Source organism: Lissotriton helveticus, chromosome 12, assembly GCF_964261635.1.
Source record: "Lissotriton helveticus chromosome 12, aLisHel1.1, whole genome shotgun sequence".
Classification (NCBI taxonomy): Eukaryota; Metazoa; Chordata; class Amphibia; order Caudata; family Salamandridae; genus Lissotriton; species Lissotriton helveticus.
In genome coordinates, this window is record NC_136073.1 from 728,980,417 (window position 1) to 729,002,989 (window position 22,573).

At 42.1% G+C, this 22,573-nt stretch overlaps 1 protein-coding gene across 1 annotated transcript in view; it reads right to left on the reverse strand.

The window, feature by feature from the left end:
- The window catches only part of ITGA10 (integrin subunit alpha 10), a 456,216-nt gene that overhangs the window by 227,384 nt on the left and 206,259 nt on the right, over window positions 1-22,573 (reverse strand). Inside the window, exons 5-8 of the mRNA XM_078670796.1 lie at window positions 10,990-11,104; window positions 9,879-10,006; window positions 6,080-6,228; window positions 1,531-1,681 (exon numbers count right to left, since the gene is read on the reverse strand). Of these exons, the coding sequence (XP_078526922.1) occupies window positions 1,531-1,681; window positions 6,080-6,228; window positions 9,879-10,006; window positions 10,990-11,104 (543 nt within the window). The remainder of the gene's footprint in view (window positions 1-1,530; window positions 1,682-6,079; window positions 6,229-9,878; window positions 10,007-10,989; window positions 11,105-22,573) is intronic.

The window sequence follows — 22,573 nt, forward strand, 5'->3', positions numbered from 1 at the left end:
CCAGATTACAAAACAGGATTTTCATAACATATTTGATGTTTACACGAAGTTTGATGTGGACCTTCAATAATGGTCGTGATTCTCTGCCAACCATTCCATGGTGGCATATTTCATGTCCTTTCAAGGAATCTAAATTAACTGCAATCACTTCATGTTATATTTTCTAGGTGCTCCTTTCTGTTTTCTCAGTATGCAGATTTATGACTATCATTCCTAATTTGTTTCCTTACGTTGGCAAAGTGAATAGGTCTGGCTGTAATGGGGTAATGTATGGAAACAAGCATACTCAACTGAACATTTTTGCACAGCGGTGTTTGCAATTTTAATCATATGTATGAGCATATTTTGTGGTCGTGAACAGGAATTTGGCCCGTTTGCTACCGCAAAATTAGTCTGCTCCATGTACAACCCCTATTTTACGAGTCAGTATCCTATTATGGAATCGCAAACAGTGTCTGAGAGGATTTAATTAATGTATTACGATAAACCATAGGAACCAATTCCTCTTAATCCTTGGTAAAAGTTTCTACATGAAGTTAAAAAATGGAGGGAAATAAATACAAGCACATGCTTACCTTGTCACCAAATCTATGAAAGCTTATACTCCATATTGTGGGAAATCTGTACTCACAGGTTTAAGGCAGAAAGGGTGCGCATGGGAAACTACAAAAGTTGTACCCAATATATGACTAGCAAGTTTGCAAAGTTCTAAATATTAGTAATATTATGAAATTGGTATGTTCAAGTATAAAATGTTGTGGTAGTCACATTTTTAGTCAATTGGTTCAGCATCAACAATACCATTCTGTGCTCTTTGCATGGTTTCAGTTGTACCTGTAACACTGTCCTTCATATGTTCACACTGACATCCTGTCACGAATGACCCTTAGAGTGATTTTCAAAAGGAAAAATTGGAATAATAATGGTGGAAGGGAACAGATTCCAGAATTCAAATATCGTTGAGTAGCAGGGCAGGCTTTAGCGCAGGTGGCACCTGGGGCAACAGTCTTTTTTGCCCCCCCCATGACCTTCTTCTCCGCTACTCCTCACACTAGCACCCACCAATACTGCCCCTCATCTCTCCACAGCCCCTCACGTAGAGCAGTTACTTTTTTTGTAGCGCTACTCATATTTCACTTGCACTCAGTTCTGTGATCTGCATGGTACATGTTCCTTGCAGAAGGCACATTAACCCTCTGTGCTACTTTATGAAGAGTCAAAACAGCCATTAGACAAAACTCCATCTTTCCCCAGCAGGAACATTAATCACCAGAGTCATCTTGACATTTGTATTATTGCATGAAAACTGCTGGACACACAAGGAACTCAGCAGGAAGTGCTTTTAACCCATCAGTTATTTTTCAAGCACAGCGCCTCCCCAGGCCAGTGCCGGGTGCAGCAGCACTGGTCGCACCGCCCTAAAGCCGGCCCTGCTGAGTCGGGATTGTCTTCCATTATTGGCATTGCTGTGGAGCAACGGCTTTATGAGATTATTGCTAAAGAAAATGGAGTCTAATGCTTTCCACTTACTGCGATGGCGTAACGCGTAACATGGTGCTCCTCACACTCGGCCAGTGCCAGCGGGAGGTCCTCCCCGTCATGGGATTCCCCATCAGTTACCACAATCATCAATTTCGTGGCTCCATCCCGCCCTCCTCGTTCATGGCTGAAGGCTTCTGAACTATGTAGGTTTAAGAAAGAGGAGAAACAAACATGGGAGGAGCATAAAGGACAACTTATGGGTATGGTCTGTATGTTCTTACAGGCACAAAGACAGAGTAAGAAACTGAGTTAACATAATTATGTTAGAAAGTACCAATGACAGGCCACAACCTATGCCAGCGGTTCTTAACCATTTTGACTTATGTGACCCCCACTAAATCACTACTGGAAGCCCTGGAAGCCACCCTAAGCAATTTCTAGTTTGAACTTCAAAACAATACACAAAAATACATGAAACAAGTGTATATGAAATATGTACACAAGTAGTTAACACTTTATTTAATTTGCAAATAAAATATACAAAAAGCTTAATTTTAATGAGAAGGTTGCAACTTTTCAAAGTGCGATTTTCTTTCTTAAACACAAAACAATAAAGTGAACTCTAGCATGTCACATTGTCTTTTTTGCTCTGATGCATGCTCCATTATTATCAGTGCATTCCAGTGCTTCAATTAAGGTCGACATATTTTTATAGGTGATTTTGTTTTGCTGTACTTGCACTTCCCCCATGAATCAAACTACAGAGAACATCTTAATTTTTACCCTTCAATTTCAAATTCCTTCATATTTACAAGGCTTGTTTTTAAATGTTCAATTTTACAGTTTGTATATACATATGTACTTTATTAAATCACTAATATTATTTCACTTTCCAAGCGCACCACCTGAATAGGTGTCATGGACACTTAGGGGTCTGCAGACCCCAGGTTAAGAACCGCTGACCTAAGCTGAGATCTTTCTCCAAAGAAGAAAAAAGCAAAATATGCTAATTAAACGTATGCTTGCAGTAAAAAAATGTCAATGAGAAACACACTATTGCTTATAATTGTAACAGAACATCACAGGTGCTTCTTAGCAGGTAGGGGTACTTAGAACAAGTGTAGAACCCATTTTTAGTTCTAATAGATATCACAGGAGAATTGATTCTGATTGGCACAAAGAGAACATATGAAATATTCCTACCTATAGACATACTTTAAACACTTAAGGATGACTAACAAATTAACAAAATTATAAGAATGGAAAGAAAAAGCGGTGGCACAGCACAGTATCTGTCCACCTGCCCTGGCGCCGAAGGGCACTTCTTTTTAGACAAATGCGAACATTTGATCAGGCAAAATGGCAAAGCTCACTGTGCACGAGCTGAAATAGGTTGATCCACCGCATGCTCTGGTGGGTGGACTTATAATGTGATAGACAGCTGAACAGACCAATTAACGAAGAATGCTGATCCAAAGTTCCTCTGAGTATGTATGTCTGCATGTATGTTTAATTTATTAAATTTGTTTTATGACATGAGGTTGGCGAGACAGAAAAGTTGATTTAACGGGGCTAACGAGATGGATAATGCTGCCTTTAGACCAAAACGAAAAACAAATTAGCTGGGTACCGGTAAGCATTGTGAAATCTAGCAACAGAGTTAAACTTTTTTTGGGGATGGACAATACGTTCTTAAATCCTGTGTTTTTTTAGTAAAATACTAATTTTGAAGAATTTATGACCATCTTGGATTTATCAATAAACCCGGTGAATTGTCATATTATGCTGGCAGGCCCGAAAAACACAAAATCCTGTCAACCTACCATTGCTGGTCACGAAGTTAGAAGAGAGTTTGAATTTCCCCACTTGGGGGTATACGTCGATCATGAAGGATCTTGGTCTACAGCTTTACCTATAAAAGACACTCATTGACCATGTCCATCTCTGCAGTTTGTGATTTTGGTTTCAGGCTGGTAATAAGCAACTGTCCACTTTGATTCAAATATATTAAGCCAAATGACTTACCCAGTCTATCCCAGCATACATAGCCCACGAGGAACTTGGAGTGAGAAACATTTCTGATGTCCTCGCCCTTCGTCCCTTGATAAGATGGTTATCCAACAGGGCATTGAGAGGGAGAGCCCTCAATAAGTATATTATAAGAGACTGTTTAAAATTGGATGGCTACATAGGATCAAATGGTTGACCAGCGTTAAATTGATGTTTTGTGCTCTTAGGCGACCAGGTTTATTTCATAATCCGAAAAGTATCCCTGGAGTAGATACCAAGTGGACTAAATCTGTTTTTTATGCGTACACACAAAAGCAGAGGGATTCGGAGCAACTAGTGAAACCCACGTATGCCCCTGTGAAATACGCTCCGTATTTGGAGCCCTACCTGGTCATGGTGCGTAGTATAAACACGATGCTACCTCTTGACTAGATTTAGTCTAATCTTGCTGCATTGCTTGTGGTTCCGACAGGCTGGCATAAGGTGGGGAGTTTGGCACCCTGTAGATGTGACACAACCTCAGTACAGGACACTATTCACTTTATGTTGTTTTGCTGATTTCATCCTCACTTGAGGGCCAAAGCTATTGCCCCATTTTAAAAAGGTTTACATTTTACCCAAGCCACACCCGCTTTGTTTTTTGCGATTAATACTATATATGCTTTTCCGTTGCTGGTTTTTTGAGAGAGGTTTCTAAATTGAGGTTAACAATGGATTTTTCTTAGTCCTTATAGGATTTATTCTAGGCATGATTTTATATTTGCTGTGATTTTAATTATGTGTTTTTTGTTTTTAATGAACTGTATTGTAGGTTGAGATGTGTATTTATTGTTCCTTTATGGTTATTTTTTTATAAGCTAAAGGATTTTGATGATGGTGAGTAAAATACAAAATATAGACAGTACAATGGAGTACTTTGCTGCTCAATAATCTTCAAGTAGATTTGGGATAGTACTCTGTCCTCCAACCACCGCTCACTCTGAAAAACCTCCACATACCAATGATTAATTCCATTATGTTTTGATTTATCCTGTTTCTGAAATAACATGCTGAGAAACAGGTGTTCTTTTTCTAAAAGCTGAGTGTCTTGTGCCTTGCTGGCTGTGAGCCCAGAATGGAGTTCAGTTAGTGGTCTGCTAATGTAGTGTGTTGAAATCTTAGCCGCAACCACAGCCATTTATTAATTCTCCAACTGCATCTTTACTCAGCTATTGGGGTTCTCGCCAAACCTACAGAATGAGTGCGCACAACTATTTTTAGAGCAAGAAAGATGTATCCGCAGATAAACTTGCTTTCTGGTGATACACGTTGAGCAGGGCTTTAAGTGGGCCGGGACTGCAAGATTTACTACGTGTGAGTTTACTCCCAATGAAGACTAATAAAGGATACAAAATGTAACGCAGGCTCCCACATAGTTTCCTCTATTTCGGGCCAGAAAACTCACAATACCTGCCATTTGGGGTGAAGATACTGGCCGGAATCAGCATTGTGTCCCCCCCCCCCCAATATCTAGACCTTCATTTACAAATGATAATGGATTCCTACTGGATCTTCAACCAGATGCGCTCAGTGCTTCACTCTTCATTAAATTTCGGCAGGTCAAAGCAGCTGCAATTTGAGGGTGGGAAATAGTACTGTATTTATGGTAAAGCGCTAGCATTTTACCCTACACCAATATGTTATGTTATGTTATTGAAGTTTGTACCACGCACAGCTACTCCTGGGAGTGTCTCGGCGCGAACCTTTGAGGTGCCGGTAGAGGAAGCGATTAGAACAGAAACGTTTTGAGCTGTTTCTTAAACTGCTCCAGATCCTGGATGTTACGCAGAGAAAAGGGCAAAGAATTCCAAGCCGTGGCTGCCCTAACGGCAAGGGACCTGCCCCCCATTCTTTGTAGGCGTACACGGGGTATCTGTGCAAGAAGCTGAGATGCCGACCTCAGGTGTCTGGCAGGCGTGTAAAAAGCAAAGCACTTCCTAAGATATTCAGGCCCCCCACAGAACTTGTGGCTCGCATACATACAGCTGATTCTTTCAGCAGCTCAGGGAGTTCTGGACATCACTTCCTAATGTGATAGTTCTTTATTGTGCGATTAATTCAAACATTACAATAATAAGAAGTCCATAAATACATGAATGCTAAAGAAACTACTTATATAAAAAGTCCTATTGTAGTTAAAGAGCATTGCACAACTTCTTACCATAAATTATGGCGCACCTTTCTGTGCTAGGATCGATAAAGTGACTTCTTAATGTGGTGGAATGCGTATTATACTCCAGGCGCTCAAATAAAGCGCCGCCCCCGAGCAGTAATTCACCTTATGTAAGAGTCCAGTCTATTGAGCCCATTGCATCAACCACTAGCCGAGATCACCCGAATATTTCACAAAGTGAACCATAAGTGGTGCCCACAACCTTCATCTTGATTTTCACCTGATCGCGTCAATCTCTTTCTTGGTTGTTGGCCAACCTTCCGCAGTCTAAGCTAGGGCACCCCCTCTTCTGATCAGTTTGTTTATTAAAATGAAATCACTCCTCGAAGCCCACACCCTGAGGCATCATCCAACAGGTCTAGGGGCTTGACTTACCAGGCCATGTGAATGGCGTAGGCGGTGCGCGTTTCGCGGCCCTCTTGGCGACTGATGTTCTTGGCTGCCTCAATCACTTCTTCGGAGGTTTGATAATCCTTGAGGGACCACTCGTGCACAGCAATTTCTCCGTACTGTAAAACCCCCACCTGAGAAAGACGGGAGACATTATTTGCCTGCGAAAAGATCTTCAAAGGGTCTTTCCAGCACTTGGGGCCTTTCACCAGTTGGCATCTCTCTGCCTGGGTTCCTGTGGGCTTCTGAGGTATTACCTTATTGAAAATGATTCTTTTGTAAGCAGTTTGGAAACCAGCATAGAATACCAGTAGTTCTTTAGGTTCTCTGAAATGCAAACAAGAATCTGCCATCCTGCGACCAAACATTTTGTACTGGCTTTAGAAAGAAAAATAATGTTTTTGCTTGAATGCTCCAAACTAAAGACATTTTACAACAAAAGCATGTCTAAAGAATAATGTTTAAGGAGAAATGTACTAACATGTATAAGTAGCCTTTCTGCTTAGTGAGGATGGGAACGAGGCAGAATTAAAAGGGAGGATTTCAAATGTATTTAAAATGTACACATGCATTTGGACCATGTATTGGCTTGACGCCGATAGTAGACATCCGGATTGTAATGGAGTCAGCTTCTAGACCTCCTTTATTAACCCCTTCCATGCTCGTGACGGAACCATTCCGTCATGAGTCACAGTTGGGCTGTGCTGATGACGGAATTGTTGCGTCACGACCACGCCCACGATTGGAATGTCCAGCACAGGGCTGGAATTCCTGCCGCACGGAAGCGGTTGATACATCATTCTCGTATTCTGACCGTGTGCTCCTTCACTGATGTGCAACTCATGGTTACAACTAGTCTTGCAACTCCTTCGTTGATGCACTGCTTCCTGTACATGTTCTAGTCTATTACCTCCTTGATTGATGCACAACTCGTAAACCTTAACTGATACACCACTTCCTGTCTTCCTGTATCACACCCTTGATAGAGCCCGATAGTGCTCTTCAATTTGTAGGGGTGCATTATAATTAGTGCTCCCGGTTTTATGGTGTTTATTTTTTCAACATTTCCGTCTTTATTTATCCATATTTATTTTATGGCCATCTTATTGGTATTTTTCCGTATTTATATTGTGTTTCAATAATAAATGGAGTTGTAACATGGTGTATTTCCAGATTTATTTAACTGATAAATATGCACTCATACTTTAATGCCTGTTGCTTTTCAGCAAACAAATTAAGCAGCAAATATAGCAGAACACTACACCTGCATGTAAATATTAGCAATATATACAAATATATGTTAACATATGCCTACATTTAAGGAAATCCCATCCTGTTTTTTAACTCCTCATGCTGTCGCTGCTCAGATGTTGACTTGGAAATTCACATCAGACTGTGCCAAAAATCACTCACAAAAAGCACAATTTTCTGTATTTTTCTGCCTTTAAAAATAAATACAGACAGGAAACACATTTTTTTCTGTCTGTATTTAACTCTGAAAATCAGTAAAAACGGAAAACAGGGAGCCTTAATTATAATCACGGGTAGTTTTCACCCACACATATTCTTGTGTTGTGTAAACTTTTGATCATTAGAATGTGAAATGTAATAATGTGTAAGAGGGATTTCTTGCAACGTGAAGTAATTAACATAATAACTGTGCTTTGAATGGAAAGGTTTTAATGCTCGTTTTATAGACGACTAATGAGAAATTAATTTACTGCCATGTAACGCATTGAATTAAACATGCACAGTAATAATGCTCATGTATTTGTGTGTTTAACGAAAATCTATGGTAATTCTTATGTTAGCCGATTTTGCAGACCTCATGTGTATTTCTCCCTGGCTCTCATAACTGAAGAATTTGTAATGTTCATGTGTATGCAGAAACTTTTCTTTCTCACGTTTCTGTTGCAGGAGGAGAAATGAATCTTTGTTAGTTAGAATACCGCTTTTGTTTTAGGAGTTAGGCATAGGGTGGAGAGGATACATTTGTACAAGGAGAGCTGATAATGTGGAACGGTGTTCTTTCTCACTGGAGAAGACCCGGGAATCAAGGTCATCGAGCCAGAGACTGGAAGGATCGAAGTCCACTGGAAAGTTATCTCCGAGGAGGTGTCCAACCAGATGAGAGGATCTTTTGATGCTAAAACGGGTGTGTCCTAGGATTTTTATGTTGGAATTGGAGACAGTGCCCCTGGGGTTGAGTTAGGAGAGGAGATGTGATGGAGAGAGAAGGAGCATTTTAGAACGAGCTCTGTAGCCTTAGGCTACTTGACCCACTCAACCTAAGTGCACTTCTTAGGAAGTCTTCACATGCTGACACCTTTTCCTGAACTTGTCTGGGGAAATGCTAAGTAGGGATGTCACGTTAGTGGTAGCGTAGGGACAGACTAATGCTTTTTACTTACGAACCTCAAATTAAGAATACTCTTGAAGTTGGCGCAGTGATTATCTGCATCCTGATTTTAGAATTGGCCATCCTTTGTATGTTCCATAGATTGAACTTTGCGCATAGATTTGGCTTTGTATTAGTTCCGATGAATTTTTACACCCTCGCTCTGAGGTGTTTGTATGTCCACTTGTTCTTGGCTTTGTAATAAACGAACTAAACTTTGAACATGGAGCCAGTGATTCTTCGGAGACATGGTTTATTCGAATAGTGAAATCTAATTAGACAAGATATTTCTCCCCTCTACATTTCTAAGCGGGAACAAATGGTCTGTCGACCAGGGGTTCCCGAGTTAATCTAGGAAGTGGAACCCGGCCCCATCACCCTCGGTAAGTCGCTGTCCCTCCTCTGGCCTAGCTGCTCCTTCATTGATACCCCACTGGCTACTTGTGGTCCAGTCTAGTAAACCTGTTAGTAATATTCCACTGAGGGTCTCTGTTGACCAGCAGACTCTTCCTCTCTTTCATGGATTGCTCAAGTTGGATCTTTATTGTACTATCTAGACTTTAATATTGTAATCTACTGTACCTAGGCCTGCCTCAGTCCTCTTTAAAATTACTTTAAAGGCTTATGTTTAACATGCAAAGAATTTCATGGTCTGCATGAATCTCCAGTAGCCACTCTGCTTCAGCATTACAAATTAACCAAGCAACTTCGCTTGAACTTACAGTTACTGTTTTCAGTACCAATCATTAACAAATCCGGGATGTAATTTTGGTCCTTTTCCTATTTTGGATCCTTACTTTGGAATAAGCTACCGCTAGGCATTATATCGATCAATTCCTACCTAGCTTTTAGGAAAGCGTTAAGAACGTACCTCTTTTGTTCAACAGTTCTTAACCCCATCCGCGCTAAGCGTTTTCCCGTTGTGCGCTAAAGATTCGCAAATCCCGCGTTACATGACGAGCTCAGCTCGTCATGAGCGTACGACAGGCGTACCTCATGACGAGCTGAGCTCGTCATGAGCGTGGAAGGGGTTAAGGTCTGCTTTCTTTGCTTTTATTGGCTTATCAGTTTTCTGCTTGGGTGTTTAGCGCCAAGATGCCCTACTTGGCTGAGCGTGAACTTTATAAGTTTTCACTCCATTCCATTCTTCCTTGCTGAAAGACTCCCTACATTTGGACTCAGCTGGCGTTGAGATGCTCACATGCATGTGTAATAAAACAGTTTTTAAAACAATGAATAGAGTGAAGTGGAGTGGAGTGGAGTTGAGTGGAGTAGAGTGGAGTGGAGTGGAGTGGAGTGGAGTGGATTGGAGTGGAATAGAATGGAATAGGATTGCATAGAATAGAATAGAACAGCTAGAAGCTTCTAGATCGCCACAGTGCTCACCTGTATCTGGTCAGGGCCGATGAAGAACTTGCTGAGGATGTTGCTGAGGAAGTTCTGCACCTCGTACCACGGGTAGATGCTGTTGGATCCATCCAGGAGGATAACGATGTCCATGTAGGTGGCACATCCTGCAGCAGACACAGATGCACCACATTAAATACGAGCCAGTGGAAATAATATCAGCCTGAAGCCTGACATGGGGGTCTTGTGAGAGGGGGCGGAACAACTGAGAAGTTTCAATCTCCGCGAGACAATGGACGGCTTGTTCAGTGTACTTCTTATATGCACAATTAATTTTAAGCCATATATATATATATAACCAAGCATTGATAAAGCCAATAGTTCTGGCCCCAGAAAGCATACATTTCTGTAAACTAATTAATTCATTTATTTTTGCAAACATAGACAATATGTGAAAAATGTCAGAATATTGAAAAAAAACGGGAATGGCCAGCATCTCTGGAATGGCAGACCTGTCATTGCAGTGCACCCCTATTCAGGAAGATGTGCACAAGTGATTGTGAAAAATGGTATCACTCACAGAGCACAAGAGCCAATAGCTGAAGTGGGCTGGAACACTGCCTCATGATGCACTGTGGTGGTGGACAGAACTAGAATTTGAATGACAGATGAACAGAGCAATGGTTGAACTGACATAAAATGCATGTGTCTGTGTACGTAGGTATGTTTATTATAAACGCTGTGTAAACTTAGATGCTGGCACGGCAGCTCAAGATGTCTTTCAGCCAATCCCAAAAAGGCCCTTCTCTATCTGTGCTAATGCATGTGCACTTCGATAACGTAGTAAACAATATGAAACACATTTAAATGTGCAATTTTGCAGATTGGCACTGTAATCATTCTCAATATCGGATTATATCAGAACTTTCCTGTTTGTTAATGCACCGGATCAGGGTCTATATGGGGGTGGGGAGGGGGGGAACGGGACTCTGTTATACCAAACCTACATGAAAACTACTTGGACCAGATCTACTTTTATTTACTACAGACTCCTTCCAAGCCTGCCACTATAGCATAAACACAAATTTGAACTTTAATTTCTTCCACATGAGAATACACTGTAGCATGCATTCATTATGTCACAACATACTTTGTGCTGTAGGGGCAATGTTCTCAATAGGGTTGAATTTATTGTCCACATTTGTGCAAATTCCAGTGCTGTACATAGAAGTGCCACATTCCTGAGACCAGAGAGGAGCACAAGCCTGGAAAGAACAAACAAAAGACAAGGGTGTAAAACCAGCAGGTGAAAACAGCAAGACAATTAAAATATATGATCCAAAATTCGAAAATTACCACCAGTCAGATGGCAGAGAGAACCAACTGGGTATTTAAAGTCCACAGATCTTTAAGAAAATGGAGCGACATCCAAAATCATAGATGGAAATCGAGCCAACGCTCCATAAAATATTCGAATTCTACTGAGGACATTCCATTCCAGGGGTTTTTGCTCTCCTGTACTTTAACAGAAGTGGGAAGAACCATATCCAAATCAGACTTTTTGTATGAAAAATGTTATTTTTATTGAATTAAAGGAACATTAGGAGCATATTGCTGCTGTCTAATTTTATCTTCGCAGTACCTTCTTGGTAAATGAAATAAACTGAAAGTAAGATAAAGTTAAACATACCACTAGGTCCCTCGTTGCAAGCTGAATGGCTAATTGTGATGTATGTGGTAAATACTCATACCGTGCATCACAATTTTCAGCTTGGGTATCCGTGGGGCTAACCCCATATTTATCGGGGAACGATGGCAAGTATTTAGTGGAAGATGCAGATTTTGGCGCCGTATGCATCAAAATCCATGTTATTCCCCAAAAACTTGGGTGGTATTTATTGCACCCAATACATTTAGACTCATGGGAGTCGGATTTTAACGGCTCCGATAAATATCACGCCAATCATCAGTCTGCTCATGAGAGCCTTAGTCAGACAGACTTGACAGAATTTTGCTACTAATTTGAAAACTGAAATCCAGATAATAAACAGTACACTATTAACATACATATTTGAGTACATAGAATGCCCACGGAGTGTCAGGGGCTTGGGTGCCCACTTTATGGGACCATGGGGCACTTCAGTAATACAGAAGGGGCTGCAGATGCTTCAGTTGCCTCTTCAGTCATACAGATAGTGCTGGCACACTTATAGATCCTAAAGTAGGGTTCCCTTATTTGCATGGTGGCATGATGGCTCCATGCTGATGATCAGAGCACGTGGCCTCTGCTGCTGCGCCATATTATGTGTGCAGCCACAGAGACAAAGAGGTCATTAGAAATTGTACTGACTATTCGCCGCATAGAGGTGGCGCACATTCAGCCCTTAGATAAGCGGTGTCCTGACTCCACACAAAGGGCTGTGTACCCCCTGGAGTTAGTCTGGAGGTAGGGCATCTGTGCACTTCAAAGGCATGCCTCTAGAAGCTTCACCCTACTTCAACTGCACAACTATGTATAAAGGAAGGACGTCAGATACCTACGCGTCAGTACACTTCTGGACCTGCGGATACTCTGCCAGGATGAGGACTGCTGTGCTGCTGAACTACTGTCACTCTGCTGGTTACTTACCCTGAAGGAGCTGCTGCCCTGCTGTGCTGACCTGCTGCCTGCTGCCCTCTTACCTGGGGAGGAAGAACTGGATCTGCAACCTCCTTTTGAACACAGTATTCCAGAGTGACTCCAAGGGCTAGTCTGCTGTCTTCCTGATCTTTGCCCCAGGGCCATAAAAGGCTCCCCAATTCTCCAAACAGCTCCTGGACCCAGCTGCAGCAATTTCCTGACCCCCCCCATGTGGTGCCCCTAAGGTCCTGGACCTTTGGCTGAGTGTCCTTAAATCAATCTTTGGGGTTCTTTGTGACCATGAACGGGCCTGTGTGCACTGAGACTGTGCCGCTCGCACCAAAACTCAGTGCGAAGCACCATCAGCCCGTCTCTTCCTATAGCAGCATCGACCTCTCATGGGGGACTGCCATCGCAAAGCTCCAGCCTGCCTGTCCGGGACACCCTGCCAGGTCTTCGTGCCACGCCGACAGCCTTACTCGACCCTCTCCTTGCTCCTCTCAGCCTTCTCTAACACGAACAGGACTCTTGGTACAAAACTTGAGAAGGTAAACTTTCAGCGGTACTAACCAGGGGCTGTATCCGACCTGCGCTCCATGGCAGTTGGCCTGAACTTTTGAATTTGACCAGGCCCAGTGCATCCAGATAGCCGTGATTGGCATTTTGTGCATTTAGGTGCTATTTTACACTTTATTCTTTAAAAAATCATATTTCCAGTTCTACTGGTTGGAGTTTTGCCATTTTTGTCTTGTTCTATTCATTAAATTCAGATCTACTTTTTAACTATATATATATATATATCTCTGATCCACAGTGCTTATGCACAGCTCATAATGAGAGCTGTGTCATCTCCCGCCCCAGCAAAATTGAGCGGCTACTCATAAGAAGCAGTTCATTTTTTGCCTGAAGCAAGCAATCTTGTTCAGCACAGTGGCCAGTGAAAATTGCTGCGTTTCAATAGGAGGCTTTAATTAAAAGATGATAAAGTAAACATCGGAATCCCGATTTCATCAACGTTTTTCGCAACCTGCTGGAGCCTTGCCCGCTTCCAAATGGCACAATTACTTCGTGGGCATGCGTTTCTTAAGTTCGCATCATGTGCCCTAAATCATTTCTTGTGGATGTTAGTAATCACCGCTAGGATATGAGTAAACATTTGAAGCCCACAAAAATGCAAGGCGGGTCCGCACTGGGGAGCTGTTGGCCGCTGGTCAGACAAATAGCCTTTCTCAACGCTGCCTTCCGTTCCGCGGACTCATCCCTGAATGACGTGTCAGACAGATAATGTCTTCACGCTCCCCTATGTGTGTGTGACGCCAAATAGATGAATGACCAGAACGGAAGCTGGAGAAACCATCTCTCTGTTCTACAACCTGACGCACAAGATCATTCCACAGGAGAGACCAGAAATGTAGAAAAGTAAATAAGGTGACTTGAAAAAGTAGAACATTGAGGGGCATATTAGCAAGAACCTCGTTAAATTTATCGCCGTTTTAGCGGCAGGAACTGCCGCTAAAACTGCGATAATGGGCTTGTTAATATGCGTTATAGAATTCCAATAGAAGCCCAGGTTAGATGTGCAGGACATCTAACCTGGGCTTCTATTGGAATTCTATAACGCATATTAGCAAGCCCATTCTCGCCGTTTTAGCGGCAGTTTCCTGCCGCTAAAGCGGCGATAATTTTAACAAGGTTCTTGCTAATATGCCCCACAAAAAGGTGAAAGAAAGTAGTGAAACAAATATATAGATTAGCGATGTTTTTAAGGTTTGGGTTAGAGGTTGTAGTTGAGATTAGACCAATGAATGGTGTGTCTTGAAGCACGGTATGGGTCAGAGTCAGAAGTGCTTAATTTGTGCCAGTGTTTGCCGGTGCTTGGCACGTGCACCTACTTATGAGAGTCCACCATGTGGTGGCACTGTTGGCCTAGCTCTGAACACACAGCTGATCAACTGAGTATTAATTGTACTTTAAGAATAATAAAACTGATGGGTCCAAACCATCCTTACAGCTAGGCTTGACCTGGCCTAGACCACAATACCACACTCTAATTGTGCGACGGTTAATATTTGGCAGTACCGGCAGGTGACCGTCGTAAGCAATACTTGAGGCGCAGGAACTTCTATTTATACAAATCCAGCATTGCACACGAGTAGACAAAAGGGTTAGGACTGGGGAAACAGTTATGGTAGGGGCAAGGAATTGAGCTTGGGTTAGGTTAACTTTATGTTTTGTGTTAGGACTAAAGTAGGAGATGGTGTACGGGGAAGAAACATGGCTAGTGTTGGAGTGAGGTTTTGTCTCAGGATTGGGTAAAAAGGTTTTAGTAAGCAAAGGGGTTAATTTGGGTTCAAGTGGAGCTGCTGTGGTTGCATAAGAAGAAGAGAAATGGAGAAGGCAAGCGATGGCATAAGATGAAGCTGCAGGAGAAAGTCTGCACAGGAGGCAGTACAGGGGTACATGGATTATACCCGCATATAGTATAGCAGTGACTACAAGCTGTAAGAGAAATGGTTTAGGGTTAGAGTTAAGGAGGCGGTAACAGCTAAGGATAAGAGCAAACAGGAATGCGCAACTATGCACAATTTGCATATGGTAATGTAAAATGTTGACATTTTTTACTTCAAATGTTTTCTATTTTTGCTAAACATACTCATTATCCATAACTATTTCTTCTCTATAATCGTATACTACCTTTTTTGCACTCTTATTTGTTACATATAATCAAATACTGATAAGGGACCCAAACCAGAAAGCAGGGTTTATTCCCAGTTTTACAAAGGCAGTCTGGGGACAGCTCTCGCCTTGGTCAAAAGACACCTCTGCCAGTGCTTAATTTGAGCAGGTGGTTTCCGGTGCTCAGCACCAGCATTTAATTGTCAACACCAGCACTTGTGATAGTCTGCCACAAGCTGGCACCGTCTGACCAATTTAGAAATGACCACAACAGCAGTTAATAATTCAATATACATAAAAAATGTCTATTACCATACCCCAAGCTATTCTTACAGCTTTGGAGGCATCAAATAGTCAGAATTGTCACACCTGTAGGAGTGTAATGGTTAGTTGTGAGTTATTATCATTGGCAGAGCTGGCAGGGGCAATGTGTGATGCAAGCTGCATTGGCCTCCTGACAAGAGCCCTGGTATTTAAATTGTTTATAAATTAAGCACTGTCTGTACTCTGGATTTGGGGAAATAGGTCGAGGATAACAACCCCATACACTTTCTTTCACTCCAGGGATAGTCAGTAAGGTTTAGTCGCAGTGCTTAATTCGTAACAATCTAAGTGCTGGGTCCAAAGGTTTTTTCAATGACTCATTGTCGGTGATGCTGAATGCTGTTGTTGCCCATTATCAAGGCCGCCTAGTTTTGTTTTCACCCCAAACCTCCTTTTACTACCACCCGACACCTCTGTCTCTTTAGCTCACTCGTGAAGGTTCTTTCCTTTTCTCCCTTTGTCACTATTAGACTATCTTTCTTGTCTTCCTTCTCTCTCCCTTTTAAGTCTTTTTCTCTCTCACTCTGGATCAAAGTCTGATTATGAAAAATAAGTCCTGCTCCAAAAAAACTGAATGCCATGCCAGGACCCGAGGAACAAAAAGAAATCCTGATTTTAATAAAGGAGTGCCACTGTCCACCACCTGCACCCACTGCAAAAATTATGCACCAACATTGTAAGTAAATCAGTGTTTAATTTGAGCCTGTGGTTTCCGGTGCTCAGCACCGGCACTTAGTCATCAACACTGGTGCTTTTCATGAGCACCAGTGGAGGACATTTATGGTTGGCAGGGGGGGGGGGGGGGGTTTAAGCGATTTGTCCAGAATCACAGGATGTTGAGCCGACGCAGAGACTCAAACCTGGTTCCCAGATCTGAATTCGGCAGCTCTGGCAATTATGCCACATCCTCTCCCCACTTTCATGGTTAGTAGGTGGTTCTGTTTTAGGCGGCACTAAAAGGAGCAATGGTCTTTGGAAGGTGCCTCCTGACAAGAGCCCCCACACTTATGTTTTTTTACAAATTAACCACTGAAGTAAATGTATCTTATGTGGATGTCCTGAAAATCAAGTTCAGATCCTACCAGCCTAGACCTATGTTCGACACCTCAGGTTCGGCTAAAATGCTTACATAGAACATTTCTCACATCTGACTTCACTTTGCCTCAAATGAAGCAAGTAAATATGGATAAGTGGCCCTTGCGTCCAGGGCAGACTTTTACCACAGAGAATGGAGGTGAAGCCATATTTATACTTAGCTCATTTTTTCTGTGTATCTGCATTTATTTAATGAATAAATAAGGTTGCATTTAATGGATTAATATGCATTCATGTTTGGAAGCTTTAGATTAAACACCAAAACAATCATATAAAAACATGAGCATCATTATAACACGAACGAGCACACCTGCAGCTGTTTCAACTTCATCATTAGGAAACATGGCCTTTGTTTAAATCTGCACGTCAAAAGACACAGATATTGGTCTGGCAATCATGAGTAGCAGCACTGATATTCAATCCAAAACGGCCAAACGTTGTGTTTTTTTCATTTTTTTTAAAAAACAAAATGCACACAGACTGTCCCCACTTATCTGTAAAAACCAATAAAAACGTTGCCTTAATTATAAACCTTGATCAACAGTGATCAGGCTATGCTGTATAGTGGTATGCGGAAATATTGACAACGCACTATGCATTATGGGTTTCACTACTGAGACTGTCTTTTGCACAGGATATCAAGTGCCTGGTGGCCATAGGCCTACTGCTGGCGAGAGCGGTACAAAAGGGGGTGGTGATGGACGGAGCATCTGAACCAATCAAACACTCACACCCAGTCAAAAGATCTGGGTTTGATCCATCACCGTTCTTTAGCCCACTCTGCCACCCCAGTTCAGACATGGCTATATGCAAATCAGTCTGACCCTGTGCCTCATGGGAACAGTCCAGCCCGAACTGCCAAGCCATGCCTTCCCTGGACCGGAAACAGCTTCCGATGACCGGTTTCTGGCGAGACGCAGGATAGCGCTTCGTTGGGCTCGTGGCCCCTCCCCACGTTGAGTGAATGAAGCAGAACCATGGGATATTGCAACACACCGTCAGAAACATACCGTGAGCTAATTCCAATGTGTAGCTGCCCAAAAGATATCTGGGGCGTGTGTCAAGAATTTGTAGCCACTACAGCTGCGGTAGATAAAGAAGAAATGTTGGATGAGTGATTGTAGCTCGGAAACATAAAGTCTGAATAAGGCGCCCATCTCTATAAGGGCTCAAGCGAGCAAAAGTGTCGCCAAAATATGCATACTATGGACTGTTCCGCTTTTAATATACCATGGCCATGCTGCAAATCCAACCTGCACCGTTCAAGGACCACATTGTACACCTGTGATTGTGGATGAAGCCCACTGTGCCATCCATAATGCCCAATCAACTGCCAGAAGGAACGATCGACAGCATAGTAGCCCATGATTGTCCAAGGCCCTTTGGGACATATTATCAAGACAGGCGATAAAATTATCGCCGCTTTATCGGCAGAAAACAGCCGATAAAGCGGCGATAATGGGCTTGATAATATGTTCTAACGAATTCCAATCGAAGCCCATGTTAGATGTCTTCACATCTAACATGGGCTTCGATTGGAATTCCATAGAGCATATTATCAAGCCCATTATTGCCTGTCTTGATAATATGCCCCTTTATGCGTTGTGTGTCTGTATACACAGCTAAGCCAATGAACAAGAAGCATGGCTTTTTTGTTTGGTATACAATTAAATTAAATAAAGATTCCCCAAAAAATTCTGCCTGTGATCCCGGGCTATCAAGGGCAATACTGAAGAATTAGAATTTATGGCACAGCAAACAAATTCCGAACCGAAGGGTATCGGATTTTATTAGGGGCGTTAAATACCACCTTCGCCTCCAGGGCACTCGCAATCATGGCTTGTGCGTTTTGTTATGATAAAAATCAGTACCGTGCATTTATGAAACTGAGCATCTGAGGTGATCTGGAGGTCGGGTCTCTAAGAGACTGAAGTACAAACATCTCGCATGAAGTGGGAGCCTGGCAGGTCCAGCGCTCATCCCGCCAATCCAGAGCACGTGTGCTGTCGCCGCCCATTGGTCCTCTGAAGGCCGTCAGTGGAAAAACCGAGCCACGAACTATGCTGTCTTTGACGCCAGGCGAATGTGGCATCGGGCAGACTTTCAAAAAATAAAAGCATTCACTGCTCGGGGAAAACCGTTGATAGTTCCCACAGTTTAATATCAGAATTTGACGGATGCTCATTTTTTATCGCAATTAACGGCGCCGGTTGTGAGGTAAAGCAAGGGTCGTCTGGGGAGAGTGACAGGCTTGGGCGGAAGGCTTCTACACTGCGGTTTATTTACCTCAAAGTAAATAAAGTGACGCAGCACCGTCTCTAGCCCGTTCAACAGGCTTTATAAGGTCACCTAGTATTGTAAAGGTGAGTTAAAGTCTGAGTAAATAGGACTTTTATGAGTTAGAGAGTCAGTGCCAGCTGGGTAGATATATCAGTTGGTTGAGCGCCTGCGAAAGAGATCTGGGGTAATCTGAGTATTCTAGGGGAGAACCCCAGTTTACCTGACCCAGCTTTTTTTTTTTTATATATTTAAAAAGAGAAATTTTTATTGGCATACAGGAAAAAGAACCATACAAAAATATATATATATGGGTGGTGCATACAATAGCGGTTTTTTTCCGTCACAGCCCGTTCGAGAGTGCGCGCTGTTTGTTTTCCCTTCATTACAAAAAAAAGAAAGGAGAGAGAGAAAGAAAGAAAAGGAGAAAAAAGGGGGGGGGGGCCTACTGGTGCTTCTTCAGGTGGTCGTCGAGTGGGCGCCACATGTGTAGTTTGGCGTTGTGTTCTTTCGAGAAGTTGCCTGTGATGTTGTCTGCCCCTCTCAGGAAAGTGACCCAATTAATCCATGTTTTAAAGTTTGCTTTGGCTGTGTTTTTCCAGTTCGTTAGGATTATTTTAAGGGCTGCTGTGAGGAGTAGGTCCAAGAGTTCTCTCTCTTCTCTACTTTTTAGGTTCGCGGTTAGATGTTGCCTGACCCAGCTTTTTATTATTTAAAATATAGTTAAAAGACGTATTACTTTATAAATATATTACAGAGTTAACATTAGGCCCCAGTCACCAACCGGCTGGACTACGGCAACGCACTTTATGTAGGAATCACCTCGCACCTCCTGAAGAGACGGCAGACCATACAGAACTCAGCGGCCTCACTCATCCTGGACCTCCCAAAGCAAGTCCACATCACCCCCCACCTCAAGACGCTCCTAGGGCAAACCTCGGATATAGAAGCAAGTGACAGTGAAAAATAATATGACTATTTTTTAATTCATTGCAAAAATATACAAATATTGATAAAAGTGCATCCAATTGCCCACACTACGTAGTTTTTTTACATTCCTACAACGTGGCTGAGCTGCAGTAATAACTAAGTAGCGAAGTCAGTGCCTGCAATGTCACTAACCAATGCTTCCCAAACTTTTTACACCCTGACGACAAACTTTCGCGACCCGCGTAGCTTTAATGGACATTAGGCAGGTGATCTTTCAATGTAACTAAACTATCATGTGGTAGCGCACTGTCATTTACAGACAGCACATTTTCCGTTCAAATGGCCACTAAATTTGCACAGATATACAGTTTTACTGATAAAACTATATTTCACACAAAAGATAATGTGTGGAAATGGGTTTCAGTGAATAATTATAATTTGTGCATCACAGAATAAAGTGTATAGTTTTGATTTAATCCTATTAAAATCTTTGTTTCCATTGCTATTCAGATTTACAAAAAAAATGTGCTTCATTTGTGCGGTTATTTACATTTTGTTGTGTTTTACAAAAAATATAGCATTTCCTTACATACTCATAATCACTTGGTAAGGTAGTCACCTAATTCACTTTACATTTATTTCTCAGACTGCTAAATGGGTTTATAAACCTCAATTCCTATGTTAAAAAATGAAGCAGCAGTTTTTCAGAAGACAAAGCCTGACATTTGACATCTGTCTCTAAAGCACTGAAAATGTGACAAGAAAAATGCTGAATTGAAAGGCATCTTTATTTATTGCTTGGACTTTTGTGACCCACTAGTGGGTCATGACCCAAAGTTTGGGACCTTCTTTTTCCATTCTAGTGATTTCTCTATGCCTGGAATTTAATCAAAGATGGAAAATTTGCAGGAAAATATTCGACATTTCCACGTAATCTCCATTGCACATTCTTTACATTTCACAAACTCTTTTAATCAAAAAAGTTATATTAAATGATAACCAGAGACCATGTGGGCTTATTAAAACCATGCATAACAGAAAAGTGCTTAGAGGGAAAGGCTGTAGGTATACTGGTTTGGGACTAAAGCAGCTCTCCTATTTCTTGAGCCCTAGCCTCTTCACCTTTGGGAAGGGGAGAAATCTCATAGGGTCAATTTACTGTCCTCATTCTTAGGCAAGGGGGGCAGGATTGTCGTTACAGCTGCCCTTCGCAACATTAGGGGGCCAAAGAGAACATTTCCCCTTGGGCAAGATTAATGACTTTAGCAAATATCCCCCCACACTAGTTCAATGCGGCAGGCTGGCAGGGACAGTGATGTTTTTACTCCCACATTCCCACTGGGCAACGCAAAGGGACGCCTACCACTCTCCACTCAATTCTGGGCATGTGGAGAGATTTTGGGACACTGCTCCTCTCCCTGCATCTTTCCAATGCAGCGGGATGCAGGTGTAAATTCTCTCCCCTCCCTTCCCCCAGGCCGGGGGAGATATATACCATCCACTCCTATGGCAGAGGGAGTAAATTGACTCACTCACTCTTGGACACGGCAGGGCGGTCGTCTCTAATTAGCCCTTACCCGGTCCTGCCCAGGCCAGGATGGTTTGGGAGCAAATGCCTTTTTTCTTTGTTGTTGTTATCTCTCTCTCTGACCTGTCAAAAAGACTCTACAAAGATGCTTATAAGTGGGCAGGTTTACATGCCTATTCATGAAAAATGCAAGACCGGGCCTTCTGCCATGCTGCTTTTTCCGGGAGACGACGTTTACCCCGCGGGAGTTTCACCGCTGTAGGTTTACAACACGGGTTTTTCAACGCAAGTCGTTTCAATGCCTTGCACTGGAGGGCGCTGTAAGCTACGGAATAGTACGATTTACTATCCAACACCTTCCCTACTGTAAGTAGACTTGTGTTGGAATAGTAAATCGTACTATCCCTAAGTTCAGCGCCCTCCAGCGCAAGTCGTTGAAATGACTTGCGTTGTAAAACCTGCGTTGTAAGATACCGCGATCGCGTAGTATCGTCATATATTCCTTTTTTCCTCCCGAAGTTTGTGAATATTCAAACACCAGGGCGCGTGCACAGATCGATGTCCAGGCATGTCCAGCCAGGCACATAAAACGTTTTGAAAAACAGACAAACTTTGTCAAGGGCACAAGATATTCACATTTAGCCTTATAAAAGAGCGAAAAGTATTTTACCAAATAAAGACAGCTGCTGAATGATGAATAGGTCATAGTTAGGCTGTGGGGTTTTAGGTTTAAACCTATAATAACTGATAAAACCCCACTGAAAGAAAAGTAGCCCTCACCAGTGAAAACATATAAACACTGAAAAAACACCTGCACAACCACAAACTAAATGCCATTCAAAGAAAGGAAAAAGAAAGTGAAAGAGTCATTTTGTTCTTACTGAAGGGGTCAATAAAATCTAACTTTGTTATACAAGCTAGCAGTAAGAAAGACTGACTAACATTATTCTGCTTAAGTTTTGTTCTTTAGGGACGCCACTAAAATATTGTTTCTTCTTCCTTTTATGTTTTTCAGTTTTATGGCCTTTGGTCTAAAGATGCAGAGTTTAGTTTCACGTTTTAGGTTTAGTTTAATTATTTTATAAACCGTAGAGAATCAGGACATATCAAACTCACATTTGATATTTTGGCTGCATTTGATCCTTTCACTGATAGGTAAAATGGCTAGTTTCATAAAAATCTTTCCTAATATGTGTCATCACATTTACCCACAGAGAATGGGTAAAAACCTTTAATACATCAGACCATAGTTTCTAGTGGGTCAGTATTGATAGTAGGTGAATT